The sequence below is a fragment of the Wolffia australiana genome, chromosome 17 (assembly GCF_029677425.1).
Source record: "Wolffia australiana isolate 7733 chromosome 17, ASM2967742v1".
Taxonomy (NCBI): Eukaryota; Viridiplantae; Streptophyta; class Magnoliopsida; order Alismatales; family Araceae; genus Wolffia; species Wolffia australiana.
This window is the reverse complement of record NC_135851.1, coordinates 512,850-533,835: the sequence shown is the minus strand read 5'-3', so window position 1 is coordinate 533,835 and position 20,986 is coordinate 512,850. Positions and strand designations below refer to the sequence as shown.

Here is a 20,986-nt window from a genome sequence, read left to right as displayed (position 1 = left end):
TCTATTGAATTATCTAACTAAATAATGAGAAGATATGAACATAATATATGATTTAAAACGTCAGGTCTTTAATTTTCTCCCTAAATGCTGAAATGATTTATGACAGTTCATTCTAGCTCCTGTAAGTTCTTGAAAGAATGTCATTTAATATGAATGACTTAGAATCATTTCATCCGCATCCCCATAGTTGAAGGTTGTATGAAATCCACAAAATACTAGCAGTTAGGATCCAAAAGTTGGAAATATTATCTTCTCATTGAATTAAGAGCTCTATAAACTACAAAACAAAGAAGGGAAACCAAAATTCAACCTCCTGAGTGTTCATGTGCCTCTTTCTACACCTCCAAGGAGGTAATAGATGCATGGGAACTGAAACTTCAAACAATGAGAAGGGAAAGGAACAGTGAGCTTATACAAATGAGATCCAAATTGAGAAACACTCAAAACAGGGTAGTGAGGCGAAGAAGATGATATGTATCCTAAAAATACATTAAACCGTACCACCACATTTTCTTCTCTCGCTAAGCTTCAGCAGGCGGAATGTCGCTCATGTCAAGGCCTTCTACTGGCAAGTCAGGGGTGAGAGGACTGAGTATCCCATCTGAGCTCAGAGACAGTCCACTCTGCACAAATTTAAATAGAGAAGCATGGCAATATGGCATCAAATATGCTACTTGATATTCCAACGACCCCAAAATTTAATTAAAAGTCTGCGAAGGGCTTAACCACGGTTAGGATTCGGCATGTCCTGTTGATGTTGAGAGTGGATGCTGATGATTCGACGACAATGGTACCAACGTCAACCATCCATAAGTCCAAAAATCCATAATCATCATCAACATCAACCAACATCAATCACTATAGTTGACCTGGACGGGCAACGGGTTGATGATCCTGTCACTTTAATTTTACTAAGTTTTTGGAGAATCTTATCTCATCAACCTCAATCATCCACGATACATCATCAACAACATCGGGCAATGACATTGGGCATGAATGAAAGCAGATGCTCATGATTTGACAGTGAATGACATTGGGCATCAACATCAACACCATCATAAACATTGACAAACGTCAATCACCATAGTTGACGTTGACAGGTTGACGACCCCTGTCGCCTTAATTTAAGAAGGTTTTTAGAGAATCTTGTCTCATCAACGTCAACCGTCTGCGGTCCTCATCAACGTCAACGACAGAGGTTGACATAGCATTAATGGGTGTCAATCCCTAGCCATGAGTTCAAGGTTATTTCAGTTTGTTGGTAACGTGATTAAGGCAGGACCACTCACCTCCGGTTGGAATCTGAGCATATCGGCGCGAGCCATGGCTTCCGCCTGAGCAATCCTCTGCCTGAATGCCTGAGCCATCTCATCGGCCTGCAAAGAGCACAGATGAGGATTCATTGACTAATGCATCAGAGGCCCAATCGAATTCAAAGAATCAGTAAAACAATCAAATCACCTTCTCAAACACAAGTTTTGGATTCTTGATCATGTCGCCGGGTGTGGGCTCAAGCTTCTTGGTTGAAAGGCTCACCCTCCCTCTCTCTCTATCATGGCTCAAAATCATCACCTTCTCACCACAAAATGAAGACATTTCCCCACGATGGTCAGTGATCAACAATAAAGGCAAGAGCAGCAACATCAAAGAAAGGGATTATGATGCAGGCACATTGTCAAATCATGAGGTTATTATTTTAACATGTCAGGCTAGTTGTGATGGTCTTTGATAGAGACCTTGGCCACAGGCCTGGATCGGTGCCCCTGTGTCCATCGCGAGGATCTTTCTCACCAAATTAGTCTAATTGAACTAGTACCTAACTGCTCTCCTTAGGTAAGGCTACAGGTATTCTATAGCGACATACCCTACAGGCAAAATGACTAAAAAACACCTGATCAGGGTTGGGGATCATTTTTTTTTTTTTGAACTATACAGGGTTGGGGATCCTATCAGATTCTAAAAGCATTTTAAAATGGAACATTGTCAAAATTACCTTGAGGGAGTCACCAGGCTGGAGCACAGTGGAAACATCAGAGACACGGTCATGGCTGATCTGGCTGACGTGGAGGAGTCCAGTTAGCCCACCGATGTCGATGAATGCGCCATATGGCTTCAGGCTCTGGACAGTCCCGACGACCACAGAACCGATGCCGAGCTGGGCCTGGCTGTCAGCCATCGCCTTGCGGTTGCTCAGCACGAGCCTCGACTGCTCCTCGTCAACCTCGACAAACTTGAGGGGCAGCTCCCGGTTGATGAGCTCCTCCGCCGTTGATTTCTGATTATCAAGTCAACAAGTACCAGTGAGTTACCCTTGCTAATGATGGCGAGAAAGCGGCTTCATAGATCGAGCAGCGGTCTCCAATTCTCCAGAGAGGAAGACAATAATAACAATGAAGTCATCAGCGCTTACCGTCGATATCTGGGAGAAGGGCACGAAACCACGAAGGCCCTCAACGATGGCCACAATCCCTCCCTTGTTGCCCCCAATTACCTGGCCACAGAAGAAAAAACATGAGGCCAAAGGGGTAAGATGACAATAATTAGATTGCTGAACTCTAAAGGGAAGGAGATACAGTGACTAAGTGAGAGGAGGAAGAGAGGGAGGACGAGAGATAATAGAACCAGGCAGTTGATGAAGATAAAAACCAAACTCAAGTAGACTAGACGGTTCCCCAACCGGATAGAAGGGTAGGAGTTGTAAATAGCGTGGAGTCCTAAGAAAGGAAGCACACATAACTCTTGCTCCTCGCCCAGACAACTGGATTTAATTTCTCGCGCATTTCACCATGTGAACCCCTAATGGACACTCACAGCTTCAATTTGAGCGAAATTCAAGAGTATGAATTTAACATAAAACACAAAATAATTGCTATATAAGATAATCCACAGAAGAATAGAAGCACGTAGAGAGCCCACAGTCCATCTAAGACCTTTTGCAAATGAAGAAAAAAAGAAGGATGATTCCATTGAATAATACAAAATACCTAACCGGTGCATAAAATTTAAGTGATAATTCAAGATTATGAATCGAAATATTGAACACTAGATATTAGACATATGAGATGCCACGAAGAAGAAGAGATCTATGAAAAGAGCCACAATCTACCTGAGAGCCTAAGAAGCTAAAAAAAATTTAATAAGACTCCCACAAATGACAAAAGTACAGAAACTAAAAATTGGAAGAGGAGGAGAAAGAATCTGAGGGATTTTGTTTTCGCACCTTACCCTTGACAACGACATCTTCAGCCTGCAGCTGCCGGCATCTTTCCCAGGCCAGATCATACTGCGTCGAACGCAGACTCAAGATCAAGCTATCATCAGCTTCGTTCTCTCCAATAACCACAAACTCCTCCTGAAATCCAGGAAAAATTCCAGCTTCCGAGACATGCTTCACCCTGTAAATGCACGCCTCCTGAGCAGGCAAATAAGCCGAAGACTTGGCAGTGATATCAACAAGCGCTCCATTCATATCCACCATGAACACCGTCCCCTTAATCTGATTCAAAGACAAATGTTCGCTTAAATTTAAGAAATTTCGAAGATTGACGGGTGAATGAACAAAAAACGTCAGCTTTCAATAGACTTCTAAAACACATGAACACCGTCCCTTAATCTGCGATGAAATGAAGGGTGAGCGAGCCAAAAATGTTCTGCTTTTAAGTGAACTTCTAAAAGCCATGAACACCCCCCCCCCTTTAGCTGATTCATTGACAAAGGGTCACTTAAATTTGAGAATTTTCGAAGATTGAAGGGTGAGCAAACCAAAAATGGTCTGGTTTTAATTGACTTCTAAGACCCACCGTCCCCTTTAGCTGATTCATTGACAAAGGGTCACTTAAATTTGAGAATTTTAGAAGATCGAAGGGTGAGCGGACCAAAAATGTCTGCTTTTAATTGACTTCTAAAACCCATGAACACCCGTTCCCTTTAGCTGATTCAGAGATAAGCGGTTAGATACCTTTGAGAAATTTCGAAGATTGCTTTCAATCGACTTCCAATACACATGAACACTTATTTTAAAAAAAAAACACACACATGAACACTGTTCCCTTAAGCTGATTCAGAGATAAAGAGGCAATTAAATTTGAGAAATTTCGAGGATTGAAGGGCGAATTTAAAAAAAAACGGTTTGCTTTCAATAGACTTCCAACACACATGAACACCGTCTCCTTAAGCTGATTCATAGATAAGGGGACACTAAATTTGAGAAATTCCGAAGGTTGAAGGTCGAATGAAAAATAAACCCATGAACACCCGTTCTCTTAGCATGATTTAGTGATAGAAGGTCACTTGAATTTGAGAAATTACGAAGACTGGAGGGCGAATAAACAAAATCAACTCCACTCGGCTCACGAAAACCAAGATGAATAAACAAAAGAATAAAACTTCAAACTGAATCCGCGATGAAATGGCAGACCTTAGTGCCGATCTCCGAGTCGAAATCGTACTTATCAAGCGCAGTAATGAAATCCTCGACGGAGAACGCGACGCCCTCCATGGGGGCATTGCGGCAGCGATCATAGGCCTGCTCGAACTGCTCTTTGAGCTGCACTCTCTCCCTCGATTGGAGGGCGTTGGTGTTCAAATTCACGGCTTGGGCGACGACGAGGGGGCGATAAGGAAGTGGGTTTCTCTGCGATGGCTTCCCCCTTGGAGAAGACGAGAGGGGAGCGCATCTCAGGCCAGAAAACTGCTGGCCAAGCGCAGCCGCCATGGATTTCCGAGGTGGGTCTCCTTCCTTGAGCGAGAAGGGGAGCTGCTCGGTCGGATAAGGCGAGAGCGCTTGCGAAATGGTAGTGTTATCCTTGTCTCTTTGAAGGGTGATGTTGCCTTAGCCAACCGGAAACTGTTGCAGTTTACACCCTTCTATTGTCAGTTTGTACTCTCTACTACCCTGTATCTATCATATTTATCATATGTTTGTATAAAACTTATGGGTTCTTGTTTAAGCTTCTATGTAACATGATTGGAGTTTACAACTCTTCTTGGGAGGGTAAATGCCATATTATTTGAGCTTCTTATGAACAGGGTTTTAATCTCAGCACTAATTTATGGGTTCTAGTTTAGGCTTCTATGTAACGTGAGTGGAGTTTGCAACTTTTCTTGAGAGGGTAAGCGCCACATTATTTGAGTTTCTTATGAACAGAGTTTTAATCTCAGTACTAATTTATGGGTTCTAGTTTAGGCTTCTATGTAACATGAGTGGAGTTCACAATGTTTATTGAGAGGGTAAATGCCAAAATGTTTGATCTTCCTCTGAACTGGATTTTCCTCTCAGTACTAGTTTATCTTCCTCAAAGGCTAAGCTATTTAAGGATATGGGTAGACTTATTATCATTATTCATAGAGCACATAGTGATCTTGACCACATTTTTTTTTGGAATAGTTGTGGGGAAGGAACTCATATTTAAAGCTCGATGAGATTTATCAATTCTATGGTTATGAATACATCATTCTGATGATAAATATTAGTAGATATTACTGACTATATTATCTATTTTTATGAAAAATTATAATCATGTAAAATAAGTTGAGAATCCACCTCAAAGGTGCTAAGATTGAAATCGCATAGTTTACAACCCTGTATCTATCATATTTATCTGTTGTATAAAATTTATGGAGTCTTGTTTATTCTTCTATATTTAATGAGTGGAGTTTGCACCTTTTTTTGAGAGGGTGAATGCCACATTATTTAAGCTTCTTCTAAAATAGGGTTTTCTCAGTACTAGTTCATATTCCTCAAAAGGCTAAAATAGTTAAGGGAAAAGGTGAAATTCTTGTCATTATAAATCTAACATTCACAGGGCTCTGAGTGCTCTTGACCATATATTTTTTAAAAGATGCAGGAAAATAGCTCATATTGAAAACTCAATGAGATGTATCAATAATATGTGTTATGTATACATCATTCTGATGAAAAATCATAATCATGTAAATTGTGTTGAAGAATCCACCTCAAAGAATGAAAACATAATCATGCAATAGTACACTTTTATTCATTTATTTTGGTGATGAGTCATTGATATTGACAAGTTTTTTCTTTTGAATGATTTTCAAATAGGTTAGCCCATCAAGACCATCTTAGTTTACTCACCATCCATTACAATGACGTGAAACTTTTGATTAGTTATTGAGAACTACTGACAGAAGTTGAAGAGGCATTTAGCTTATTAAAATTCAATTGCCCAAGGAAATGAGACTCGAGGCATATAATGAAGACTCAGTAGTTGGAAGTCAATGAGTCAATATAGTCACCTAAGAGCTAAAAATGCAGCAGAATATGACCAAGTAAATATGATTTAAGAGAACAGTTTAAAACCCTTGTCTCTCAATCAAACTATTGATGAAAGATCAAAATTCAACTGGGAGAGAAAAATCATTGGCATATAGTGAGGTCTATTGTCTAAGTCTGTGCATTTAAGACTTGATAAAAAGTCAGAATCTAATTTTGGTGGTATGCTTGAGAATTTTGATTTTTTAAAATTAAAAATAATTTTTAAGAAGTGAAAAAATAAATATGAATGGCAATATAAATGCAAGCGACAACACATTCATATAAAGTGATATAAAGCTGAAATTATACATGTATCGGCATCATTTATTTCTTAAACAATGAATAATGAAAAATATTAAAAATGCAGTAATATCTAAATCATTATATTATGCATTATTTGTTTCAAATGATAACAAGAAGCTGCATTAGTCAAGCCTTGAAATGTTAAAATTCTTCATAGTCATTCGAGCATTTAACACATTAATTTTTTATTCACCTCACAAATGATTTTCTACAGGTAAAGTTTTTTCCCCTTGAAATCTTAATGATCTCTACTACTTATATCTAACACACAATTTGATACATAGTTAATGTCTTGATAAATCCAGCATTTTATTATTTTAATACTTGATTTTTTATTGATATCTTCATGAAAAACATTCCAGATCAAGAGGAGATATATGTTTCATCATGAACCATTCTCAAAAATAATATATTTTCAGTTTTGTAATAGCTTCATTCATGTGAACTCAAACCAAGATGTGAACATCTGCTTTATGGAAGCCTCAACAAGCAACATAGTTTAATTATAGATAAACCAGAGAAGAGATACAATAAACAAGAACATATCCAAAATATGTAGAAGATGTGAACTCAAATAAAAATTTCCAAGGATACCAAAGTTAAGAGCACAAAGCATAGTTAATTATGGTTTTTGATAAGTCCAAATTCAGACAGATTTACTCATTATTTTAACATACACTTAATTGATAATATTCATAGATTTTCCCCCTTAATTCATACAAAAATAATTAGGAAAAATGAAAATTTTTTAATGAGGATCAAAATGTGGCAACAATGCATCCAAGTGGTGGTTGAATCATGGAAAAAACAGACGTGCATTGCAAAGGTCATAAAATGAGAAAGCTGAAAAAGTGAGGGGAGTTGTAGAAGTTCAACCAACAAGGCAGCAACCAACTGATAACACCCTAAAGTTGGTATTTATTTCATGCTATTAGCACAATTTTATGCATTTAAAAAGCGTAAAATGGGGTGGCTATCATCTATTTACATGAAATCACTGTTTTCAAGTGATTTCTGATTTTTCCCTAATTTTCTGTTAATTCTATGAATTTTAAGGGATTTATTTGAGCTTGAAATAATTATTTTGGAATGAAAATGGCAAGTTTAATATTTAATTTTGAGATTTATCAGTACGGGGATGAATGAGTGAATTTTCTAGAATTTTCTAGTTTTTTAAGAATTTTATAGGATTTTTCTGAGATTTATTTGAAGAAGAAATGCATTTTTTTTAAGAAATAAGATATATTTATAAGAAAAAAAAAGAGTATTAAGATTATTTTTTGATCTTTGAAGGACTTTTTGTAAATTTTCATTGCAAGGAGGCCCTCAAAAACAGCTCTTGGTCGTGGTTGCATGCGTAAAGATGTTATTTAAATTGTTTTAGGGTTTTATTGCAAATGATTTAATATTTTTTTTAATGTTTTAGGGAAAAAAACAGAGGAGAGAGAATGCGCAAAGGGCATAAACACAAATATTTTTGGGGGGCGTCCATCTGTAACTGCGCGGTTTAAAAAGGGTTTTTCCGCAAAAAAGCTCAGAGGCATTCTTCGCGTGTCGACGTGGCCTCATCGTGGCCGTCGGATGAGAATCCGACAGCGCTTGATGAGGACCAGCATCGGGAGGTAAGTTCACCGCCCGCACGGTGCGTACAACGCACGTGCACAGACTGTGACATGGTGCATTCCAATTAGTCAAGGCGAAGACAAAACGTACGCTTACGTGAGCATCAAAACATATTTGAATCGCGACGTTTGAGTTTTTTTCTGTTTTTATTTTCGCCAGGGGGGGTACGTGGCGCAACGAGATGGAATCTGCACTTAGAAGTTGAAAGGGCGCCAGCGAATCAGAGAACGACACCTCAGCGTCCGGTTTAAAAAATATATATATAAATAAATGAATTTAAATCCAATGGCTAATATTGGTTTAAATTCATTTATTCATAACTTTTGTTCCAAAAGTCCGATTTAGATGATTTTTTTATAGATTTGCTTCTATTGATCCCCTCTTTCTATTTGTATGTTTGGATCATTGAGATCAAGCCTACATTGATAGATAAAAATTAATTACTAATTAGGGGTAGAATGGTAATTTTTACTATTTTACCTAGGTATAAAAGCCAAATTTCGAGAGGAGGGGTTCATTCTTGATGGTTCTCTATCACAGCTGCAAGACAGAGAGGAGCCCCAGCCTGGATCAACCTGTTTGGTACCTTTCCCTTAATTTTATTTGAATTTTGGTGCATTTTGAATGAAATTAGTTCAATTTCTTGATTGTTCTTCTTGATTCTGGTCTGAACCCCTAAATCGCTTGGCTTGAGTGGCATGTACAAGCCCTGATTAGGATTGAGAGGAGAAATTGAGAGATTTAACTAGGTATTCAAGTGCATTTCCAAAGAAAACTCTAAAAAAACTTTAAATTCTAGGGTATTAAAATTCCTTTATTTATTTATTATCTAATAGTGTAGTTAGTTCTGAATTATCAAATCTACAAAAACCAACCACCCAAATCAAAACTTTCTTCTTAATCCCTCTAATTGAATTCCTTGATCCTTTCATTTGGATCAATTAATTCAACTTAGAGCTCCCTCATTTCTTCTACTCTTCTCATCTCTTCTACCTCCCTCTCTAAATTCCTTGTCTAATTAGGTTAATTTGATCTTCATTGAAGATTAAATTAATCCTAATTATAAAAAAATCATTGAATTGAACTCCTTACTAGCCTCCCTTGGATGATACCTCTACTCATCATTGTGCATCTTAAGTGAGGTTTTATAAATTTTATTCTATAAGCTAAAATTGAAAATGACAAGGGTTTAAAATTGCATACAATTTACCCCTATTTTTGGCTTATCACCAACCTAGAGTAAAATATGGGGGAATTACTTAAGTGCATGGTGTGACTATGTGTTACCAAAAGAGGATTTCATTTCTATCCTTTCTTCCTTAAATGATGTTTCTAAGGTTCTCTTTATGTATAAGCAAGATCTCCGAGACCATGAAAAGAAAGTGGTGCATGGAAACTATGGAGGTGCATGGTGATGGTGAGGAAAATGATTCTTATATTTTTTAATGATAAAGAGGGAAGATGGAAGTTTTTTGGATATTTTTAAAGCTGTTGATGGTCATACTATGAACTTTGAATGTTAAATAAGCTTATTTAGGATCTTTATGTTGTGTCCAAACCAAGGCAATTTGCAATGGTCAAGGAAGTCTCGAATACAAGTAAAAAAAAATTGTAAACTTACTTCAATCAGGAATCCAAAAAATTATTAGTGATAGTATAATCTTACAGCAGAAGCATACTCAAAGACATCAACTTAGATGGATGGAGAGTGGATTTCTTGACCTTTTCACTGGAGACCGCTTCCTCTATATATAGACCCCACATCAGGTTTGTCATATTACAGAAATATCCATTATAGTATTTGTAATTGACCCAGAGTTCTCACATATTTGCACCCATAGCCCTATGATTAATGACTTAGTCAAATATTTAAAAAATCACTTTAATGGTGTATTTTAACTTTGCGATAAACCATTGGTTTTAGCCAACATATAAGATCCATCAAACTCACACTTGGGTAACACTCATATGATCATCTAGAAAATTGTGCATCATAAACTTATGAACTCAAAATTGAATATTACAAGATATAAATTGAACGTTGAATGGGGATAGTTTTCACCACAATTTTATGTAGATAATACAAAAAAATCAAGGATTCTATTTTGAAAAATAACATAGATTAAGTATGGATGTGTGGCATGGAAATTTCACAAAATCTGGTTTAAAGTGAACATTACCTACTGGTCCAATTTTACGGATATCAGGATTAAAAAATATTGATTTCTGAAAAATAGTAGCATGTCCAAAATGAAGAGTTGAAGATAAAAAATCCAACTAGAATTCATAGTTCTTCCCATATGAGTTGTAGCCTCTAAAAACACTTTAAATAGTAAATATTTGGTAAGTAGAGTTGTAATCAAAGAGTTTGTCAAAATATTGTTCTAAGGGCCTGGATTTGGATGAAGAATTAAAAAAGATTTGCAGAAAAAAACTTGTACAAAATAGTAACGACATCATTAAAATATGAAACGAGGAACATGTGCACTGATCGGATCTGTGATTTCTTGGATCGTGGAGCAAGACGAGTTGAGTTGTTCAAGTATGCAGCCTCTAGACGTATCCACCCAATCGTCGGAATGTTGAATCTCCTCCTTCACTTTGACAAGCTTTGTTCAACCTCTGTCACCATCGTTACACCATCTCCATAGCACATGAAATGGAGTGGAGCTGTGTTAAGAATGAAAAAACCCTTGAACAATTCTGTCCTGGATGAATGTTGTTCAGGGTCTTCCCCTATTTATACTAAGTGGACATTTTTCATAGAAACCCCCTAAAACTTAAGTATATTTTTGGACATCCAAAAGACCATTTGCGTGTGACCCTCTTGCCACATGTATCAGTTTAGTCAACGACTCCATCAGCCCAATATACTTAAATGGTCACACGTAAATGGTCTTTTGGACGTCAAAAAATATACTTAAGTTTGGGGTTTCTATGAAAACTACCCACTTAGTATAAATAGGGGAAGGCCCTAAAAAAATTCACCCAAGCTAGAATTGTTCAAGGACTTTTTCCCTTCTTCTGCCTTCTCCCCACAACTCCACTCGTCTCGCTCTGGGATCCAAGAAATCACGGATGTGATCTATGCACATGTTCCTCGTTTCAATGATTTTGTCAATGTTTTTAGGATTCCTTTATGAATTTTCTACTACGTGGAATCCTCTTCTTCATCCATATCAACTCCTGTAGAACCCAACAATTACATGCAAGGAAAATGCCATTGACATTTAAAAATAGGAATATATAACTAAACGTGTAATACATGGATTCATCTACTTTATTCATTCAAAACAATATGAGATGATGACTTGATGAGAATAAAAAAAATTCTTATTTTTTTTTTTTTTTTCATCTACTTTATTCTTTTTTTTATTTTTTATTGGATCATCTTATTTAATAATCATGGCTAGTTCATGTTCTTGGAGACATACATAAAAGTCATAATGAATTCCAAATATTCTTTCTCATGTGGATCTTCTAATTGACATTGATACTTGAATTTGTAAAGTTTATTCATCTCAAATGACACTACATGAGTATTGTCTTCATCTGTAATCACTACTTCAATCATAAAAATAATGGAACTTTATATTGAGTATTGTTAGAAAAAAGGAGGTGTTGTTAAATAATCATCTTGAAAGATAATATATCAATCCTTATCTCCCCTCCACAATCTTGTCATCCTCGAATACTACTGTGAATTTGGGGCCTTGATGAACATGATCTAAACTCAATTTCAGAGGGAAATATCAAATCAAAGATGGATCTGAAAATTAAAAATATAAAAAAACACTAATGTCACCTTGCATGGATCAAATCCACAAGTTATTGGTTTATTGCATGAGCATATTCAAGCTCAGATATCTGGCCTCCAGATGTATCCATGAGATATTTAGAGAATTGGATCTCCTCTTATTTTCATGAATTCTTTTGATAAAAATCTGATTTTATCTCCATCTAGTTTCGACTAGAAGCATCACTCAAGGAAGAGAAAGAGAAGAAAGAGAGGGACACTAAAACTGACTTGGATATGTATCAAATAAGGGTGCCCTCCTGTATTTATACTGAGATATTTTCATGGAATTCCTAGGAAAATTTTACAAAAGTCCCCGTTCTCAAGAACAATCGATAAAACTCCCCTACTTTGAGTATATGCACATCCAAAAACCTTATGCGTGTGACCCCCCCCTAGGGCCATGTATTAGTGTGATTAATAACATTTATGGCCAAAATAAACCATATTGGGTCGACCTTATTAATTAACTATATCATAATTAATCAAGGATCAGTTTAACCCAATTGATTGGTTGTCCCTGACTTGGGTGGGGCTCCAAGCTACACCTCGTGTTCCATAAGATACAAATGAGTATGTCAAACTTTGTCATGAAACCTTTAACATCATCAATTATTATGTATGTATAGTCTTCCTCCACACGAGAAACCAAAATGACTTAGGGTATGGCTGACCATAAGATACATGTTAGCCATATATTTTAGTCCTATGCATGGTGAAATCATCAGAGAACACATTCTCTAATATTTCCACCTCTCTGGCCAATGATTTAACTACATCATCTTCTTTGAGTCAACCTCTTCCAATATTTAGGGCAGATGATTCCATCTTGACCATACAATCACCTTTGTGGACTTACTGTTGCATCCAAATTAGGAAGGTTTGGAATCCACTGATTAGTGATTCATGGGTCATAGCCGAAATACAATTATCCATCCACAAGGTGTCTTTGGTGTCTCAAGTCTTAGGGCCACCTACACAGCTCTGAATCACCCTGATTGAAGGGACATAATACTATTTTTGGATTCATATTAATCAATTCAATAAAATCTTTTCGAAAAGTGCCCCCATAATTTTCCCTTAATGATCTCCATTCTTTTCATGAGTAAAACTAAATAGTATTGTTATATTCATAAATTTCAATGTCCTTTTGGAGAATCTTTTGAATTATAATGTTTAGAACACATGTTAAAATTATGGTGATCAGTATATTATCATCTCATCACAATGCACTTAGTCGTTGCATGTATTCATGCTCTTCAGTTATAACCATTACTCGCATATTATAATTAATATATTGTATCAATAAACATTGAAAAATAAGTAAAATGTGTGATTGGCTTGTAGGTCACATATATTTGTAACAAATACCACATTACCCATCTGAAATTTAGTTTTAGTGTTGAGATCATAAAACTCGTGATCCATTTATCTTTCAAGATGTCCAAAAAATTAACTAATTGTTTGGGAGTCAATTTTCCTTTCATTAGGCTTTTAATGTCATTCTTTTATATGAAAACTAAAAACTTAAATGATTTACATTTAATTTTCTACCTATCCAAATCCTATAAGGGTCTTTTCAATTGCTTTACTCAGAACCTTATTTAATAGATAAATTGTCATTTTTGGCACTTTTCTCCATTGGGGTTTGGGTAATTAGTTTAGATGATTCTAAATTACAACAGAATTAGAATAGACAGAAAAAACTTTTTTATGTGCATGTTTTCCATCACCTGACAGATAATGGGGACCCAATAAAACAGTATAAAACAAAAAATATGGAAATAACATGCACAGCTCTGTACCATTTGAACTCATCCTACCTTTTAGAGTATTCTAAACAGAGCAAATTTGTTTGAACAACGAGAAAATGATTTCCATCAGTAAGGTTTCAATTACCTCAAATATGTACCTATCCAAGAAAACAAAAAAAAACCCAAAATTATAGAGAAATTTGAAATTTCACCTCATCATTAAGTTAAGAGAATTTTAAAGTAGTCCATAATGAGCCTAAACAGTGATTTATTCCAAGATAATGATAATAGACACCAATTTAGAGCAGAGACATGCATACATTTTTACTATTTGACTTCAATTTGCGTATTAGAGGATCATAAACTGGTGACGAATGACCAATTAAGGTAAAAGAAAATTTTCTATGTACAAAGTTACAATTATCTTTAAGACAAAATTATAAAAGAGAAAACACCAAACTCAAATTTAGAGAAAAACATTCATGCTATTCTACAATTTGACTTCATCTTGCAGTACAAGGGACCCCAATTGGTCAAAAATTTAAAAGCACTAAGACATATCTTTATATATAATAATAACCAGTCTAATAGAAAAAGTGAAAACCTAAGTTCAGGAGAAAAAATTCTTGCACTTAAGAGGATTCTAGCTAGGAGAAAATTCAACATAAACAGGGAACTGAAAGATTCTTATCTTTAAGATTCCAATTACCCGAAAGATAGAGTGATCCAAGAGAACAACAAAACCAAAAAATAGAAGGAAAAGATGCATACATTTTTACCATTTGAGTTTAACTTTCAGTTTATAGTATTCTAAAGTGGAACAGAGATTTCATGACCACAAAAAATGATTTCTACATTTACGGTTCCAATTACCTGAAAGATAAGCGTATCCAAGAATACAATAAAACCCCCATTTCACAGTAAAAGATGCACACCTTTTTTAACCATTTGAGTCTAACTTTCAGTTTATAGTATTCTAAAGTGGAACAGAGATTTCATGACCACAAAAAATGATTTCTACATTTACGGTTCCAATTACCTGAAAGATAAACGTATCCAAGAATACAATAAAACCCCCATTTCACAGTAAAAGATGCACACCTTTTTTAACCATTTGAGTCTAACTTTCAGTTATATTATTCTAAAGTGGAACAGAGATTTCATGACCACAAAAAATGATTTCTACATTTACGGTTCCAATTACCTGAAAGATAAACGTATCCAAGAATACAATAAAACCCACATTTCACAGTAAAAGATGCACACCTTTTTTAACCATTTGAGTCTAACTTTCAGTTTATAGTATTCTAAAGTGGAACAGAGATTTCATCGAGCAAAAAAGAAAGGATTTCTATATTTAAGGTTGCAACTACCTGAAAGATACACTTATCCAAGAGAACAATAAAACCCAAATATAGAGGGAAAATATGCAGACCTTTTTTTACCATTTGACTCTAAGTTTCAGTTTGGAGGAGTCTTAAGTGGAAAAGAGTTTTCATGAACACAAAAAATGATTTCTACTTTTACGGTTCCAATTAACTGAAAGATAAAGGTATCAAAGAATACAACAAAACCCAAATTTAGAGGGAAAAGATGCACACGTTTTTTTACCATTTGACTCTAACTTTCAATTTGGAGGATTCCTAAGCGGAAAAGAGTTAAGAATCACCTAAAAATAAACTGATAGTATAGAACAACACCAAACCCAGACTTAGAGAGAAAACATGCATACCCTTGTATTGAATTCTAAATTGGAGAATTGAGTGAGCAAAAACAGTGAAAGAAAAATGCTATCTTTGTTTAAAAGGGTCACTAACAAAGCTATCCTCTATCTTACTTGCCTTCACAGGAGTGTCACAGCGACGGGTTAGAAGAGGAAGAAGAGGAGATGGCTGGGTGTGGAACGAGAGGCGGAGGAAGAGGTGGGGCCTCGCCTTATCCTCTTTCCGACCGTCTTCCAAGGCCGAAGAAGCTCTACCCGCTACATAGCACCACCAACCCACTTCGCCGCCGGCACCGTCGCCATCGCCACTGCCCAACCTTTGAAAGGAGTTTCTAGCGAGAGAAGGGGAGGTGGGCATGGCGCAAATGGCGGTTCTTCAAAGGGGTCAGCCTTCCCTTCAGTTCTCTCTCCCCCCTTCTTCGCTATCCGACTTCCACGGCGTTCGCCTCAGCTGCCGTGTTCAGGTGAGGAAGAAAGGAGGGTTGAATTGGGAGAAATTGGGGGTTTTGCGACATGGGTTGATGGAATTTGTGGTGTTTTTGGTGTGTGCAGGCGAAGGAGAAGAGATGGGTGTCTCGGGGGGCCTTGCAGGTGACGGCGTCTTCTGGGAAGAAGGTTCTGATAATGGGGGGGACGCGGTTCATCGGCGTGTTCCTGTCCCGCCTCTTGGTGAAGGAGGGCCACCAGGTTTCTCTCTTCTTCTTCTTCTTCTTCTTCTTCTTCATAATCATGATCATCATCGTCGTCGTCGTCTTCTTCTTCTTCGTAATCATGATCAACATGATCATCATCGTCGTCGTCGCCTTCTTCTTCTTCGTTATCATGATCAACATGATCATCATCGTCGTCTTCTTCTTCTTCATCATTTACTTTTTCTCCTTCATCATCATCATCATCATCTTCTTCTTCCTTTTGTCCTCCTCCGTCGTCATCATCATCATCATCATCATCTCCTTCTTTTTCTGCCTCTTCTTCGCCGTCGTCATCGTCAACATCATCATCATCTCCTTCTTCTTCTGCCTCTTCTTCGCCGTCGTCATTCTCAATATCATCATCATCTCCTTCGTCTTATGCCTCTTCTTCTTCGTCGTCGTCGTCATCATCATCATCCCTTCTTTGCCATTATCATCATCATATCTTTCTTCATTATCATCTTTCCATCGTCTTCTTCTGCTTGTGCTTTGTGACGATCATCATCTTATTTTCTTCATGCTCATCATCCCCATCATCGTCGTCGTCATCACCATCACATCACCATCATCATCATCCTCATCATCGTCCTCATTATCATCATCATCCTCATCATCATCTTCTTTTTCGTCTTCTTCTTCTTTCTCATCATCATCTTCTTCTTCGTCTTCTTCTTCTTTCTCGTCATCATCATCCTCTTCTTCATCTTATTCTTGGGCTTTTCCATCATCATCATCATCATCCTCTTCTTCATCTTATTCTTGGGCTTTTCCATCATCATCATCATCATCCTTCTTCTGATTTGTCATTTTTGTCGCCGTTGCTATACCAGGTGACTCTGTTCACCAGGGGGAAAGCCGCAATCACGAAGCAGCTCCCTGGGGAATCAGACGAGGAGTATTCGGACTTCGCTTCCAAGGTGATTCCCAGAAATTCACAAAATTCACTCTGAATTTTGTTAAATCTCCAGATAGTTTACTGTGTTATTTTGTAAAACAGAGATTGATCTCAAGTTTGCGGTGACTCCATTGCAGGTGCTCCATCTGAAGGGAGACCGCATGGATTTTGAGTTTGTGAAGAAATCTCTATCTGCTGAGGGGTTCGATGTTGTCTATGACATAAACGGTAGAAGATCAATGCACGGATGATTCCATATTATTCTACATCTAATCTTCAGCAATAATCGTCTTCCCATTAGATCAATGCACATTGATTCCTTTCTTCTTAATCTAACCTTTAATGATGATGGTCTTCTCTCTTGATTGTTTGCACAGGCAATTCCATCTTCTTCATCATCTAATATTTAATGTTTTTTAATGGCGACAAGAATCATCATCGTCATCCAAAATCCATCATCATCACTGTCATTGTCTGTAGCCTTAGTGACAATGTTGATTGCGCCGTGTTATGGTCATCATGGCTGTAGAGGACCTGATGATGAGGATTGCGATATTGTCTGTCGCCCCTCGTTATCTGAGTGGCATTAAAGAGAGAGGGTGACAATAGGCGGTGACGAGACAAAACTATCATCTTGTCTCTGACAAGATAAGATATGATGATGATGATGATGATTTTATCATCCTAGCAAGGATGAATGATGGGTATGATGACAACTCGTCGTCACCATAGGTGATAAAGAACACTAAAAATCTGCAGAAGCGATCATCCTCCCACCATGTCAATGCGCGGATGATTCCATCTATTCACTTCATCAATGATGTTCCGTTTACAGGGCGCGAAGCAAACGAAGTAGAACCCATCTTGGATGCCCTCCCCAACCTGGAACAGTAAGAAATTAACATTTCTATGTCCATGAATAGGTCAAATTTTCATTCCTTTTTTCCATTACAGGTTTATTTACTGCTCCTCTGCTGGGGTCTACCTCAAGTCCGACCTTCTCCCACACTGTGAGGTTAGTGTGTTCTGCCATTGATTATTGTAAAGCAGGCCTGTGATCTAACCATGTTGCCTTTCTGGCATTGGTACAAAGAGTGATGCCGTTGACCCAAAGAGCCGTCACAAGGGGAAGCTCCAGACTGAGAGCCTCCTGGAATCAAAGGGGGTTAACTGGACTTCGATAAGGCCGGTCTACATCTACGGCCCGCTCAACTACAACCCGGTTGAGGAGTGGTTCTTCCACCGCCTCAAGGCTGGCCGTCCGATCCCCATCCCAGGCAACGGGTTGCAAATCACTCAGCTCGGTCATGTCAAGGTTGATCAACAGTTAACTCTCTATGGTTAACGGTTAATGGGTTGTTTACCCCAGTCTTTTTCTTTTTTAGGACTTGGCGACGGCCTTCATCAAGGTTCTTGGTCATCCCAAGGCAAGCAAGCAGATCTTCAACATCTCTGGCAGCAAGTACGTCACCTTCGATGGCTTGGCAAGGGCGTGCGCCAAGGTAAGAAGCCAATCCTTAGTTGATTTTTGAACTTGTATTGATTCCACCAGTCTCAAAAAAAATTTATTTTAAATTTAACCACAATTAATCAAATGGTTTTGTAGTTATGAGTCAATTATGCTTTGTAGTAATCGTTGTTAGTAGTGTTTGTGCATAATGACAAAAATCTGACATCCTCATCATCGTCTGCAGCGTGAGTGATGATGACACTTTTGTCATTGTCTTTGTCCATCCTGATTGCAAACAAACAACAATGTTGATGATTTCATTATTATCTCTTGTCATCTGAGTGAGGTTCACAAAGAGAAAGTCATGAAAAGGCAATGAAGGGAAAAAAAAAAATTTTGTCTTTGTTATCATCATTATACTCGCAGACGAAGAAGAATGACGGGGATGATGATGACTCATTAGCGTCTTCTTGTCATTATTTTTCAGTTTAACCAAAAAGTTGCTGAACTGTACCATATGCAGCTGTTTTGTAATACTTTGGGACAAGGAGTTGGTTTTCAGTAATCATTTGGAGTGATTTTTGCTTCCAGGCCGGTGGATTTCCGGAGCCAGAGATCGTCCACTACAATCCCAAGGACTATGATTTTGGGAAGCTGAAGTCGTTCCCATTCCGTGACCAGGTACAAACCAATCTTTGACTTGTGATTTCGGTTATTTTCCAATTCGGGATTGGAAAAGGAGAATGATCAAAGAACTTGTGTTTATGACCTCAAAAGTTGAAAAAGACTGCCACTCGTCCTCAACCACATATGGAGGCGTTTGGTAAATAAATTATAAGAGATGCCAAAAAGCGAATGAAAAAGACCCTTATGCGCCCCTAAAAATCCAATCCCAGTCCACCCATTTTTTTGCCCTGACATTTCAATCGACCGACTCAACTGTTATAGTAACCTGTCTCAGTTGATTCGATCTTTGAATAAGCTATTTGACCGATTACTTTACTCGACTCGGCCTTGAGCAAGACGATCTGGGTTGATCGCCAATTCCTAACCCTTTCAATTTAGTACTTTCATTCCACTTCCTTGATCAGGCATATCCAAATCCAAGGTTAGCATAGGAGAAACATTTTAAAACATTAGCGTTGATGATTTCCAAAAGTCTGTTGCCCGTAGAAACAAAGTTTCTGTTGGATTGGTCTGTCATAGCTCTGGAATATTTTGATATTGGCCGCTGGTATTAAAAGGCCATTATGCCCCCTGCCTATGCATGGCCAGTGAACTCAGCCTACGTCACTCCATGAATTTTATCAAGCTTTCCTTCATATACCAATTACCAAGTCCAGAAGTCATTAATTTGTTCCCAACCCCATGGAGGGATGCTGATGTCATATCTCTCTCTCTCCTTTCTCTAGCTCTCTGCCTCCTCTCTCTTTTTATCTCTCTGTGTGATCCCTCTGTCTTTTTCTCTCTGTTGCTCTCCTGTTTCCTCTCTCTCTATATACCAGTCCGTCTGTCTGTTCCTTCTCTATCTCTCTTCTCATGTTTCTCTTTCTTTCTTTCTCTATCTATCTCCCTTTGTCTCTATGAATCTCTTTTTTCTCTCTTTTTCTCCAGATATGTAAGTTTTCCTGTCTTCTCTACCTGTCTCTGTCTCTATCTTCATCTCTCTCACTGGGTTTGGATGGTTTCCAGCATTTCTTCGCGTCAGTGGAGAAGGCGAAAAAGGAGCTGGGCTGGGAGCCGGAGTTCGACCTCGTGGAGGGGCTGACAGACTCATACAACCTCGACTTTGGCCGGGGCACATTCAGGAAAGCAGCCGACTTCACCACCGATGACATGATCCTCAACAAGACCTTTGCTCTTCAGCAATGAACAGCCACTTCCTTTCCCTTCCTCCCCCATGACCTCGTTCTCTCCGTCGCCTCTTTCTTTTCCTACTCTTTCCCTCTCTATTATGTCTTCCATCCTCTCATGGGAATTAACTTCTCCCTTCTCCAGGTTCAGATTATGTTCCAGCCTAGCCATTTGTACTGGGGGAAAGGGAAAAGATAAATAGATAGATGAACAGAGAGAGAGAGAGATAAGAGAGATACTTATGCATTGAGAACCCATGAAAAGACACCATGAAAGAGGTGATCCTGTAATTGTAGTTTTTGGGACAGTGATGAAGGAAGAGGCTGATCCTCTGCTGGGGTTTTTGAGAGAGCCAGAAAAACTAGGGAACTAATATTTTGACACCATTAGAGAAGAGATTGAGAAAAAGAAAGTTAGATATGAAGAGATAGATAGTGTTGTATTTCTGGTACTGTAAAGAATGATAGGCCCCTGGATTCTCAAGAAGACAATCTGGTCCATCAAATTATAGACATGTGATAAACTAGATAATGTGGACCTCGAGGGAAATGAGGATTAAGATTCATTTTGGTCAGCTACAACAACCTACCTTGGGGAAATGCACCATGGAAAATCCAAGTGA

The 20,986-nt window shown here is 37.8% G+C and overlaps 2 protein-coding genes across 2 annotated transcripts; one reads left to right on the top strand and one right to left on the bottom strand.

Annotated features, from left to right (window-relative positions):
- Positions 1–365: 365 nt before the first annotated feature.
- On the bottom strand, positions 366–4,808 carry RPS1 (ribosomal protein S1). Its single transcript, XM_078589376.1, has 7 exons — positions 4,418–4,808; positions 3,221–3,496; positions 2,411–2,491; positions 1,994–2,275; positions 1,462–1,572; positions 1,290–1,376; positions 366–623 (listed from the first exon to the last, which is right to left on the bottom strand). Exons 1-7 carry the CDS (start codon positions 4,712–4,714, stop codon positions 522–524), a joined length of 1,236 nt encoding a protein of 411 aa, XP_078445502.1. The 5' UTR covers positions 4,715–4,808; the 3' UTR covers positions 366–521.
- Positions 4,809–15,656: 10,848 nt separating this feature from the next.
- CRB (chloroplast RNA binding protein) lies at positions 15,657–20,513 on the top strand. Its single transcript, XM_078588801.1, has 10 exons — positions 15,657–15,937; positions 16,026–16,160; positions 16,996–17,082; positions 17,198–17,288; positions 17,896–17,950; positions 18,015–18,075; positions 18,154–18,375; positions 18,446–18,562; positions 19,102–19,191; positions 20,203–20,513. Exons 1-10 carry the CDS (start codon positions 15,830–15,832, stop codon positions 20,380–20,382), a joined length of 1,146 nt encoding a protein of 381 aa, XP_078444927.1. The 5' UTR covers positions 15,657–15,829; the 3' UTR covers positions 20,383–20,513.
- Positions 20,514–20,986: the final 473 nt, after the last annotated feature.